Genomic DNA, 12,813 nt, shown 5'->3' with positions numbered 1-12,813 from the left:
TATTAATCTGACAAATGCATTACATATGGCAATGCTTTTCAGAACAAGGAATAAACTAGCCAAAATCCACGGTAAAGAACTTCAGCTTACACAAGACACTGACTTGTTAATAAGCCATTGCAAAAAGATGATGCTAAGTTTAATTCATCATTATGCTTCTAATTCACACAGGTCAGCAAAGAACTGTTAAGATACTGTCAAGCATAACATGTTACCATAAACAATTGAACATGTTCTGATTATTCTGGTATTACAGATATTAACAGGTTTTGCCAGTGTCTATTTGTACTGCATCATGAACAAGGACTGTATTTGCTGTAGATGAATAACATGCAAATGTACTGTGTACCAAAGAAGCAAAAGTCAATTAATAGATGAAACCATAAGGTGAGCTGTAATGCATGAATTTCACTGAAGCAAATGTATCTGTAGGAGAGAGAATTGGAAAAAGTATAAAAATACTATTTTTTAATGACTCATGTCAAAAAGCCTGCATAGGATAACATAAACCTGACTAAATATTTTTTCCAGTTTATTTAGATGGTACCAGCTATATTCTGTCGATTTGGTTCCTAGACACTGTAAACTGTTTGCTTTACAGCTCAGACTGGTTGACGACATTTCCAGTTCTAGTCCTTTCTCTACATGCTCAGCTCTATGAAATAGGTCCCTTTTTAAACTAAAGCTTTCTCTGGCATGCATGAAACAAAATGTTGCAAAGAATTTCTCAATCAAAAATAATAAAACCAAAGAAAAAACTTTACATAACTGAACTGAGAAAATGCCATGTGCAATACATTCAGAATAGTATCTCATCTTTGCCCCTAGACCAGTGATTTTTCACTTGTTGCCCACTGAGCTCTGTAAAGGAGGTACTATCTACAGAATAAATCTGACTGGTTTACAAGACTTAAAGACCTATTTTATAGGTAATCTGCTTCATCAAGTGATAAACACAAAGTGGTGGAAGAGCTGCAGTTTAAAGATGAAAATGCTTAGAAAAAAAATTAAGAGAAGAGCTTTTCATCTAGGACTCCCTCCACTTCTCCCTTCCTTGTCCTCATTCTTGGAGCCTCAGAAATACAGAAGATAAGAGGGAGCGCAACAGCTATCCCAACAAAACAAGAACTGTCCTGTATTTGCACAGTATGTTCCCTCAGTTTCTCAAAAAAGCATCTCTTACTGTTCTCAGAGAGCCCAAAGTAGTCTTCCGAATTCAGAGTTCACTCTCTGTACAAGATAGACAGCAGATGTTCAGCACAGACAGAGAAGTGAACGAGGCCTTAAACTGAAAATAGTCATGTGTGTTACCCATTATAATCCAGCAATGATAAGCTTGCAAGAACCCATGAAAGACTAAGACAGAGAGATTAGTCCTAGTGGGAGCTCTTAGCCTATTTCAAGGAATTTAAAAAGTTTCTATGCTATTTATCACAGAAATTCTGACTGAAGCTATACAACTGTATTTGCCAGAAACTGAACACCTTAGTGCATTAAAAAAACAAAAACAAAAAACCAAACCCAAGAAAAACACCAAAACAAACCAGCCTCTATAATTTTTCCTTTAACATGACAGGTAAGCATTGTCACATACTATTAGCTTTGACTGAAATTTTGCCCAGAATATCTCAAGCACTTAAAGTTACTATAATAAAAAAACTTCGAATAACTGACTTGGAACAGTATGAAGATGAAAGATATATTTAACTTCCTGGGGAGTACTGCATTAGATTGAGCGGATTTGTTAAAATGTCTTGCAATATGTTTGTGTACAATGAACTGTTCTCACTTCTGAAGGCCAAATAAAAGGCTAAAGCAGTTTTGCGCTTTCTTCACATTAACTTGCCAAAAAATTCCAAAATAGGACTCCAGACCACAGGTGTGTTTGTACTGTTTAGGACATCTCACCCTTTCAGTTAGCCTTCTGGTCTTCTCTGTTCCCACAGGGACATCATGAACATGGTACTGGGAGCAAAGGTAACTCATTACAGGACGAGGAGCATCAAATAACTCTCGTAAATATGAGAAAAATCCGTATTTGCTGAAGAGGAGAAAAAAGCATGCATTAGAAATAAAATTTGGCAGGTAAGCAAGCTGAAGTTACTGATGGGTCAGAAAGAAGCTGATAACCTAGAACTGAACTGGTGAAAATCTGATTTGCATAGAAAATTCTGATATATAGCAACACCACTAGAACACTGTATTTAAAACCATTCCCCACTGATATAATTTGATACATACTGCAATTCTTCAATAGGTCTTGAAGGTAAGCTTTCAGCACATGATTCATGAGGCGCGCATACAGCATTCACTCTTAGTTTCCGATGATCACGCATCTAAGTATAGATTGCATTAGTTTATTTTGTAAAAAAGAGCAGAAAAATTCACTACATGAAAATAAAGTATTCATTCTTGACTCAAAGAACTAGAATTATTTTAAACTGACAACCTCTGAAAACCCGGAAAAGTCCACTCAGACATGACCAAGTTCTCTAAAAGCCAAGCTCAGTTAATGACCCTCTGAAAATACTAAGCATTAGAGAAAACAAAAGCAAGAAAGTCCAGAGCCAAGAGCTCAATCTAAACAGGTAAGCTTGATGTAATAAGGAAACCGCCTCTTTCAGGCTGTATGGCCATTCTGCACAGATAACAGTAGGCCACTGGCTACAGAGGCTCTGAGAAGTCTGATCCTAGCAGGGCAGAAAAGATGGAGGATACAAATGAAAGACCAGTTACCTGGTTAAAGAGCCTTGCACTGGTTTCCACAACCATGAAGGCAAGACAATACCCCAGTACCTTAAATATCACCACTACTGTTCACACATTAAAAAAATAAAAACCACTAGCTTCTGTGAAGGGCAGATAGGTCTTAAAAATTGCAGGACAGTTTGTTATTAATCACACTATTCTGTAGACAGGAAGCATTATGATAGTTAATGCTGTATCCTGTGGCTTTTCTCTCCTGCATCATCTGTCTGGCTCTCAAAGGGAACAATCTCCTTTTCGCTCCAGGGAACAGCAGTATTAAGAAAATGTAAGCCTGATTTGATGCCTGGACCATTGTATTGTCACAAAAGATGCTCTCTTGCCTCTTTAGTGAGGAAGCATTGGAAAAGCTTGGTACTACGTTTGTAGCTTTCTGCTTTTGTCATTTTCTTGTACGCAGTATTTTCTCCTCAGTGATTACTGCCTTGTCAAGGAAGACAAAAGTTATTTCTAAAAAGAAACATTTTCCTAGTATTCCTGCATCCCTCCAGTTGGTCTAGGCTTTAAAAAAAAAAACCAACATACCTTACTCCAGAAGAAAACTTTTGAATACTTTGTATTAGCTGTTGTGCTGATCTTGCCAATCAAAACTTAATAAATACAGACTTAGGTAGACTCCAAAGTTGAGGGATCCTACATCCCTATTAAATCAGTTTTAAAAACTGGTGCCTACTTGCCTCCACAAGAAACGCTTCCATATCTTCTTGACTCTCAAAAACAAAAGCACTCATGTCACTGGACGAAATGTGATTTTCAACATATTTAGCATGTCTGTTGTCTTTCATACTGATCTGATAAAAGAAAGGTAATAAAAGTGATTTAATACCATTGGACTTAGCACTGCCTCACCACACATACCCCCCCCCCCCAAAATATTTTAAGCAGTCAGGTGATATCCATGCCTACATTTAATGACAATAAAGACAATGTTTAAACATCTTTAAAGACATATTCCCTGTCTTTTTGCAACCAGTTCTCTTGGGAGGAAACCTACAGTAACTCATCGGTCATTGTGTTCAGTTTTTAGCCATCCATACGCTTTCTCAGCATTCCCAGAGCTATCAGTGTCTCCACCACACCACCTCCCCCTCTTCTGCTCCACCCTAACCTTGCAACTGCAGCCAACACCATCTCACATCTAGTGGCTCTGCTCCAGTACCTGTAAAGATACCTCACTGTTTAGAAACAATTAACCTGAAGAATCAAAACCAGAAAATGCCACACTCCATAATATTCATATACAGTTCCCTTTGATTTGGACACAGTGAACACTACCAAATACAGAATTGTGAAGCTGTAGAGAGACAGAGATTCACAGATTGAATGAAAGTTCTTTGAATTCTTAATAAAAAAATATATAATCCACGTTTCAGATGGATGAAGCTCTTATCTGAATGAAACGTTAATATTAGAATTCTTCAGTAACTCTCACTAGTAATTAAGACATTGTGTCACTGTATGTGACATACAAAGGCAAAATTACACAGAACTACACATCCTCTGGTTAGCCAAATGCTGGGTATGCTTACTACCAATTTGACCGCTAGAATTTTGAGGTACATGAGACTAGCTTACATTATATCAAAGAAAACACATTCAGACATTAAAGGATGTTACAGAGGTCAATGAGGCCTCAAAGTAAAAGCAAAGGCATTCTATCAGGGCCTTTGTAAAGTTAACTTGGTGTGGTCTTCAGGAAGAAATGAAAAATACTTGGCATTTTATACTAAACAAAAGTAATTTTAAACAGTTGTAGCAGTGTACGAAGCCTAAGAATTGGTATAAAAGTATTCAACATTCAACTAACTTAAATTATAGCAACATACTATGAAAATAAGCTTGCAATTCTGAAGAGGAGGAATGGACTGGAGTTCTTAATCCTCTTCACATTTCATGGAGCACATATTACAAGAGGCTGGGATAATGGTGGAATGCACTAGAAAACCAACAGCCTCTTCAAAAATTAAGCACTGTTATTCCTAGCTAGTACAGTGTCTGTCACACCAAAACACAATACAAAACTATGGATAATTTAGGTATTTGTGTCTGCAGCTGGCTGTGCAAAGCAAACCACAAGAACACCTGGGAATCACAGTGACATTAACTGTTGCTGAGCAGGTTGTGCTCTGAGAGGAGGTATTCAATTGTAACTACCACTGCTTTTAAGCAGCAAATAAGAACTACTGAAGTCTAAATAACTGGATGTACCTTAGAGGAAACCTACAATGGACACCTTAATAAAGGACTGCTCCTTGAGGAGCACCTCATCTTACTCAATGTTAAGTATTACTACATTGCCTACAGAATTAAAATTAAAGTTCACCATGCTAACGTATCCTGCACGTAATTGGCAGCTCATTTAACAATGTGTTTTGAAAGTCTGAAAGTCAAAGTCTTGCAAGGCATAAATAAACTAAATATTAACTGGTTGGAGTGATATGCAAGTCAGTCTTCTTACTTCAAGCATCATGGGTTCACAAACTTTTTTTTTAAACTTGTCTTTGTTCTTTCTTAGCCATACAAGAGCAGTGTGTGTGTCTTTGAATCTCCCTTTCAGATGCTCTTCCTTCATGTTCATTACATTATTGAGTTGTTCCAGGTTATCGTTTATTCCTGTAATTTAAGGCATTTCTTAGTGAGTCCATAGCAAGTACACATTATAACTAGCATCTTCCAATACTTACTATGTTACTCTAGCAACAAGGTTGTTAGGAGATAAGAATTAAGAGTTTCTCTTCCCACAATCAAGATGCTGCTTATTCGAAAGAAACCTTAACAACTATTAAAGCTTAAATCTAAAATAAAATGAAAACTTACCCACAGGTAACAAAATGCAGCATCACAGTAAACCCACAGGATTTTAGTCCTAGAAGTATCTCTCTTCAAAACTTTCAATACCTTTGTATTTTAAACCAAAAATGCCCCAAAAGGAAAGAGGTAGTGGGACTAGCAACACAAAATCTCCAAGTGTTAGCGCATGCTTGCAAACAAAATGTGTGACAACAGACTGGGTGCGAAAGCATTTGGTATTCAGGAAAAACAGAAAACAGTTACTTCCTGTGCTTCTCAAGGTAATGGTGCCTCCTTCCTTAGGGCATTTGGTCTCTCTCTACCTCAGTTTCTTCTTGGATTCTATGACAGTTAAGTGCCAAAGACATAGGTATGTGCAAACATATTACACTCACTGAAGAATATACATAACACTCACTACCCACCAAGCTATAATTTTTGAATTTTGTTTCTTAGAAGTAATCGCAAATCCTAGGCTAGTATAAAGGAAATTATAGTAATTAAGATTAGCTCAAGTTAATCTAAAAAGGACAAAAACAGCACCACCACTACACCTTCAAAGCAAACTTTTTTGCTTCAGGTTTGGGGGTTTTTTTTGTATCCTGCTAACAGTACATACTATCATTTAATAACATGAAAAAAATGAAACTGGCAAAGCAGTCTCCTTACCCAGAGATCAGAAGAAACTGATTTTTTGATTAGTTTTAAGATCAAGTGCTACTTCTCAATCTTCCTGTTCTTTTCATTTTGGAAGTAGTTTGTTACTTTTAATAAAACTGGTAACAGACAAGAGGACTGCTATACATGTAATACAACTATGAGACTTGAGGTAAACACCTTAAATTATTTCACTACAGCACTGTAACAAGCAATGGTGCACAGACAGACAAAGAAAAAAATAATTAGAAGTCAACAAACAAAACCTCAAATAACTTACTTTTCTTTTCTTTTTCTTGGTTCATTTTCTCTGCTGTTAGATCACTGATATCACTATCAATATTTGCCTTTTCTTCTTGCAATTCCTTCAACTTATTATTAACAGCATCAATTTGTGGCTGAAGATTCTCACAGACTGCCATTGCATTGAGCTCATTCTTCCAGTCCTCTATCATTTTGCGAGTGTTGTGTATTTTCCTTTGTCTGTCCATTTCCTCATCTTTTTTCATTCTCAATGCTTGATTAATTTCTTCAATCTAAGAATTTTGATTATTTCCAACATTAAAGGAGTTTGGTATACAAAACCGATGACAAGTAGGGTATCTGTGCAACTGGTACTAAATGTTGATGTAACCACACACTAAAATCCTTAGATTCTGTTATAGTTCCAATAACCCTACAACATTTGAAGAACTGACAAGATTTTGTTAATATTTAGGAACACTTAAGTAAAAATACAATCAAACCTTCAAGACAATTTTTAAAGTTCCTTTATTTTTACAAAAGCAGAAGCTTAAAATCTTCAACACGTTTGAAAGTTAGTCTAAGATTGCATAAAACCCATAGCACAAACAATGTGCAACATTGACTCTGCACCCTTATATTTAATTTATACATTTAACCAAGTGATTATATTAAGTTCTGCAACTGTTTTACAACAGATCTTTTTGTTTTCTTATTAAAAATTATGTATATATACACTTAAGAGAAGCAACAACCCTAGCCTCTTGCATAGAATATTTGAGGGCATTTTTAACACTGAGATCACATTACTGTGCTACAGAGGCTGTAGCTTTTCAAGATATATAGTACATATACACACACATACTGTCCATTCCTAAGTTTGCTATCAAGGTAACTGATTTTATGTAGCATACACCTGTCCCTTCGTAATACCCATTTGACTAATAGCTTTTAGAGATTCATTGTGTATTGGAGGGAGTGAAGTGTGGAAGCACTTGCAGCCTGCTCAGAGAAATTTTCCTCTCTGCTAACAGAAGAGCAGGCATAAAAGCCCTGTACCTGTGTATCACTGCAGAATCGAAAAAGCAGCATTCCACCTGAAAGCAGCATATGCTATAGCTAGTACTGAATTAATACATTAGCAAAGAAACACCAAAATAAGTCACAAATATCCAGTCTTACTTGCTTATCTTTTATCTCCAATGCATCTTGCTTCTGTTTACATTTTTGAGAAATGTCTTTGATTTCACCAGCCTGCATACAGGAAGATATTTAGACAGTCATAAATTCAGTTAATTTATAAAAAGCAGTCATATTTCAAAGAACACTTTACATGCATAAGTAAGCATTTATTCCATATTTCATTGCTGACAAAGTCATACTCACCAGTTTCTTATTATTCTTACTTATATCTGTAATGGCCTATAAACTGTTCACACAGCCATTCAGCTACAGATCTGCAATTCAATCATGACAAAAGATGTCTCCTAACTTCATCTGAAATGAAAGTAACTCCATCCTCCATTTCAATAAAATGTTATATTCAGATTCTTACAATTATAAAATGTTCTTGCCTCTTTTTCCTAACAACCTTACCAAGGAAACCTTACACTTAGAGCAAGAAAGACTTAAGTTCCTAGGCACAGAACAGCCAAAACAGAATTTGTCAAAGTCATCCTGCCTCTGAAGTGCATCATGCTAAAGCTATAGCCTACACAGCTCAGCCTGACAACTTGTTGGCTTGTATGTAGGCACACATCTCTACTCTTTCTCTGTTATTCTCAGCTGCTATGGAGTTGTAGAATAATATAGGTTCAAGCAGATTTCTGGGCATCACCCAGTCTCATCCCTTGCTCAAAGCAGATCTTACTAGGTTGGGTTGCTTGGGCACTTGTACAGCTGAGTCCTGAACACAGTACTATGCTTTCTCCACAAAGTTACTTCCTCCCTCCCTGAACCCTCAAGGCTGAAAACTGCAAGCAGAAAATGAACACTGCAGAAGGATGGAAGGACTGTAAATAAATTCCAGTGCAGACACAGAAACAAACACCCACTACACTCACTGGAAGAAATGTCTTCCTACAAACTGAATCACACTGAAAATGCTAAGATGCATCAAGAATGGAGAAAAGACTATGCACAATCTACTCCTTCTCACAACATTGAAAGATGTACAAAAATTTCTGACTCTACACCTGTTTACATGAAGGCAATGTGGAACAATACATCTTGGTCTCGCAGTTGACTGCTGTACAGTACTGACTCTGTGATGCTCTCTCCAAAGATCTGGGTAGGCATTCTGAAGAGGAAGCTCTCTCCTAGGAAACTGATGCTGTATGTTCAGAAAACAACTCTGAGGGCTCTCAAAAGCAGGGCACTAGCAAGGAACTGAAATTAAATTTTTCAATTATCATTATATTTGCAGTTATTTTCTATTTATATATACCTACCTTACAGGATACATGAACAATTACAATTGTCTTCATGGTACAACTACAACAAACTGCTTTGTACTGTCAAATATTGCTAAAAAAATTGCACTGCATAATCCACTCTGTTCAAATGTCTTTGAAAAGCCTAAAGTGGAGACTACTCTAGGCTTCTGCCTCACTGTTTCATCAACCTCTTCCTTCAAAATAGGCCAATTTCTTTTTTTCAGAATATACATGTCCTACACACCCAATGCACAAAATTTTACTAGGAGTTCTTAGTCTGACCAAATCCTTAAAAGGTTTTAACACAGGGAGAGAGAAAAGAGAAATAGTTGTGCAGTGCCTCAATACATTAATTTCTTCCCAGATTTAGTTCTGCCTTTACTTTCAGTCCAGCTCCTTCCAGGCAAAACCTGTAACACCACGTCTAGCTTTTTGCCAGCAAACTGCAAACAAGATCTAATGAAGGAGGTGGTTTATCTCTTCTCACAAATATATCCTCAAGCCAAGCGCAAGATCTCAAGAAGCAGTCAGGATTACAATTATTTGATAATGATATAAGCCTGGACCAAAGGGCCTGAAGACAATTATGTTCCCTGCAGGTCTGTGTGCCCGAAACAGAAAGGACTTAAAATGCTAAACTGCTTTCCCTTAACACCAAATTGAAATCTGTCTTGAAAAAAAACCCCAAATAACCAACCACCACAACTTCTGGGTCAAAAAAAAAGTTACTATTTTTATAATGAAAATAAGTCATTAATCAACCCTGCTGGCTTAAGCAAAATCATCTGTGAAATGCTCACCAGGTTCTGGCATCTACAAAGATAAAAATCCAAGTTACAATAATTTCAAGCAGTATTTACCAAAAAGTGAACAATTAATCAAGTAGCAATTTACAGAATTTTAAGGTAGGGTACTTAAAAGCCTTGAGGTTTTGCGTTTGGTCAAAACTATCTTCTGACAGTGTGAGCAGCATTGATTCTCCTTTAAAAGAACTACATTTTCACAGCCCAACTAAGAAGATCTGTGGGAGGTAAATGGATTTCAGTACTCAAAAAAGTTACTGTCACAAAAGTTCAAACAAAAAATAGCAATACACATCCAATATCTTGTTAACTTGCCCAATGTCACACAAATTGTTCATGCCATAACCAGGTATATAACATATTCCGTTAAATCTTTTTCCATGAGCATGCTCCCTGCAAGTTAAAACTAAAATGCTCACTTTCCCCCCCCTAGGTTTCTCATACAGAGGACACTCATACCCATCAGAGGATAGCTTTTATATGAATATAGCCCAATACTTCTAAAAACTGTGGTAGCAATGGTTTAGTAGAGTTCTTCACGAAAAAATTTTAAGTATAACAAAGTGAGTATATATGAGTAAAACCTATCAGGATAATACCAAACAGTGAAAACAAAGCTTCACACTTCACAAGCATGAAGGCCCTTACTGCATTATGAAAATTAATTTCAAGATTCCAGCTGTTAACTTCCCTCTAACTACACTTACTCTTAAAACACCAACAAAAACCCATTAAGAAAACCACAACCCACACACAAAAAACCCTCAACCACACCAAAAAAACCCCACTTCAATAAAACTGCAACATTTTTACACATTTTGTTATTTTGAATCACAACATGGTAAACTCTTGCAATACTGTGGAGCACAAAATTCAAAGGATACCCTTAAAGGGCTTTCTTAATAATATACATGATAAGAATAAGAATAATGCACTTGGGTAAGTAGTATTGCCAGGTACAGGTTACATCACAACAAAAGCAAAAGTGGTGTGAACAACAATCTGTTGTTTTTGTTCGTCTGGTCTTTCTGGTTTGCTTTTGGTTTTTGCTTTTTTCACTGAGATGCTGTTCATTTTGTTTGGAGAGAAGAGTGTGTCATTTGTTTTTTTTAAAGAAAGCACATGGACTGTGTATCAGCTCACAGTGCGCTAAGTACCACTGAAGTTTCAGACCCTGATTCTACAAAATGCTTCATGACAGCAGTCCTCTACAGGTGTCACATGTGTCTCCACACCAAGGTCTTTTGACCTGATCAGGTATCTTCAAACAGAATTCACTGCAGCCAGCGTTCTCATGTTATCATTTGAGTTATCCATTAAAAATGTGTGGAGCCTATGCATACAATGACTTCTGCAGCCTGAACAGTACGTGATAGTTAAAATCCTGCAGATAATTACAGTACTTTCCTATTTGTCATACAGAAATGGTAATTTTCCATATCCCCAGAGAGCAGCTATTCAAGAAACGGATAGTAAGCTGTAAGGAATACGTAGGTTTTCCATTAAATTCTCTTATGCATAAAAATAGTCACAACTGATGGAAGATTACTGTCTAATAAAAAATATATCTTCTTTATGGAATTAGGTTAAATATTAGAAAAACACTTAGGTCAGAAAAGCTGTAATTTAGCTTACATTAACAACCCAAACTGGCTACATTTTAAGGAGATAAACAGAGCATCTACAAATCCCAACTACAGAATAGATGAAAAAAGGCAACAAATTCAAAGTAAGTATTTAACTTAGGGAAACTGTAATACTACATCCCTGAAGATTTTATGAGAACATTGTAAAATTTGTACGCTCCTATAATAGCAAGAGAATGGACTTCCAGAGTTGCTACTAAGAAATGTATGTCTTGAGCTTAATTGTTTTTAATAGAACAGAGACATGGAGAAGGCAGTGAGAACCAAGGGCACAAGTATTTCAGAAAAATGTTTTCTGAAACACATTGTTATAGCACACTAGAAAGAAAAAGGAAAGTTGAACACAGAACTGAAATACTACATATATTAACTGAGAAATTAAAATACCTACCTTATCTCTGATTTTTATATCCAGACTCTTCAAATTCTCTTCAGTTTCTTGGATTTTTTTTGACAGTGGGGACCGCATTTCTTTCAGATTCTGCACTTCTTCCTTGGCTTGGTCTCTGCTTTGTTTCACTTTCTCATGCTGCTGACGAACATTTTCATATTCCTTGGAGGAGATGAAAGTAAAACAGAAGACTTTTGTATTCTATTCCAGTACTTTATACTGCTCTAACATTTTATTTAATTGCACGAGTTTTAAGAGAAAAATCTCATTCAGAAGCTATTATTAGAGCAACTAGTTAATTAAACCTCTTGTTACTAGTCACTATGACTAGGAGATGCGAGGATCACTCAGTTCCCAGTGAACAAGCACACATATTTAATGGTTCTTAAAAAACGTGCAAGTCACAGAGCAGAAGAAACAACCAACTTGTCTGCAATTACCTTGCCTCTAAATCCATCTGGGACCAGTGCAGAAAAAGTAATTCTTTAGCCCCTTCTGTCCATAGTTTGAGCACTACTTAGGCAGAAGTCCTCAAGCTGAGGAGCAAATAACCATTGAAAACTTCAGGGGAAAGAAAAGGAAGGAGCTGGACAGACAGTCAGAGCCAGTAACAAATACAACCCTGAAGAACACCATGGAAAGTGACAGAGTTGACCAGAACTCAGGGGAAGAAAAACTCCATCATACACCACAGATGCCACAGAAGTCACTATCGAGGAAGTTTAACTGGAGATGCACTCCTGAGAAGAAAGAGATGGGAAGAAGTGCGGTGACTAAGAACCTCCACTTCAAGAAGACAGGAATTTTGGGGAGAAAGTAGTTTAGGCAGAAAGTCATTACTAGTGAATATTTTTCTATTATGCTTTCTGGAGGGAAAAACTAGACAAAACAAAACAAAAAATCCAGAACAAAAGAACAAGACATACAGATCTAGGAGACTTCTTGCAACTGGCTGGATAATATTTTTTAAGTTTGTTATACTACACTTAACTCATGGTTGTCACTTTTCTTGTGCTCGTCTGTACATAACTAATAAAGTACATTGTGAACAGTCTCACATGGATGGAAGAAAGTTTCTTGCA

General features: G+C 36.6%; 1 protein-coding gene across 4 annotated transcripts in view; it reads right to left on the bottom strand.

Annotated features, from left to right (window-relative positions):
• SMC5 (structural maintenance of chromosomes 5) overlaps positions 1-12,813 on the bottom strand; it is a 49,636-nt gene that overhangs the window by 24,676 nt on the left and 12,147 nt on the right. For 3 of the 4 annotated variants that reach the window (XM_013301831.3, XM_013301837.3, XM_013301836.3), the window contains 7 exons: positions 11,732-11,893; positions 7,639-7,710; positions 6,494-6,749; positions 5,192-5,379; positions 3,444-3,557; positions 2,242-2,336; positions 1,909-2,041 (listed from right to left, as the gene is read on the bottom strand). In XM_013301831.3, coding sequence (XP_013157285.1) covers positions 1,909-2,041; positions 2,242-2,336; positions 3,444-3,557; positions 5,192-5,379; positions 6,494-6,749; positions 7,639-7,710; positions 11,732-11,893 — 1,020 coding nt within the window. The remainder of the gene's footprint in view (positions 1-1,908; positions 2,042-2,241; positions 2,337-3,443; positions 3,558-5,191; positions 5,380-6,493; positions 6,750-7,638; positions 7,711-11,731; positions 11,894-12,813) is intronic. The other variant, XM_005240696.4, reaches the window with a different exon arrangement.

This window comes from Falco peregrinus, chromosome Z (genome assembly GCF_023634155.1).
Source record: "Falco peregrinus isolate bFalPer1 chromosome Z, bFalPer1.pri, whole genome shotgun sequence".
NCBI lineage: Eukaryota > Metazoa > Chordata > Aves > Falconiformes > Falconidae > Falco > Falco peregrinus.
This window is presented reverse-complemented; position numbering and strand designations above follow the sequence as displayed.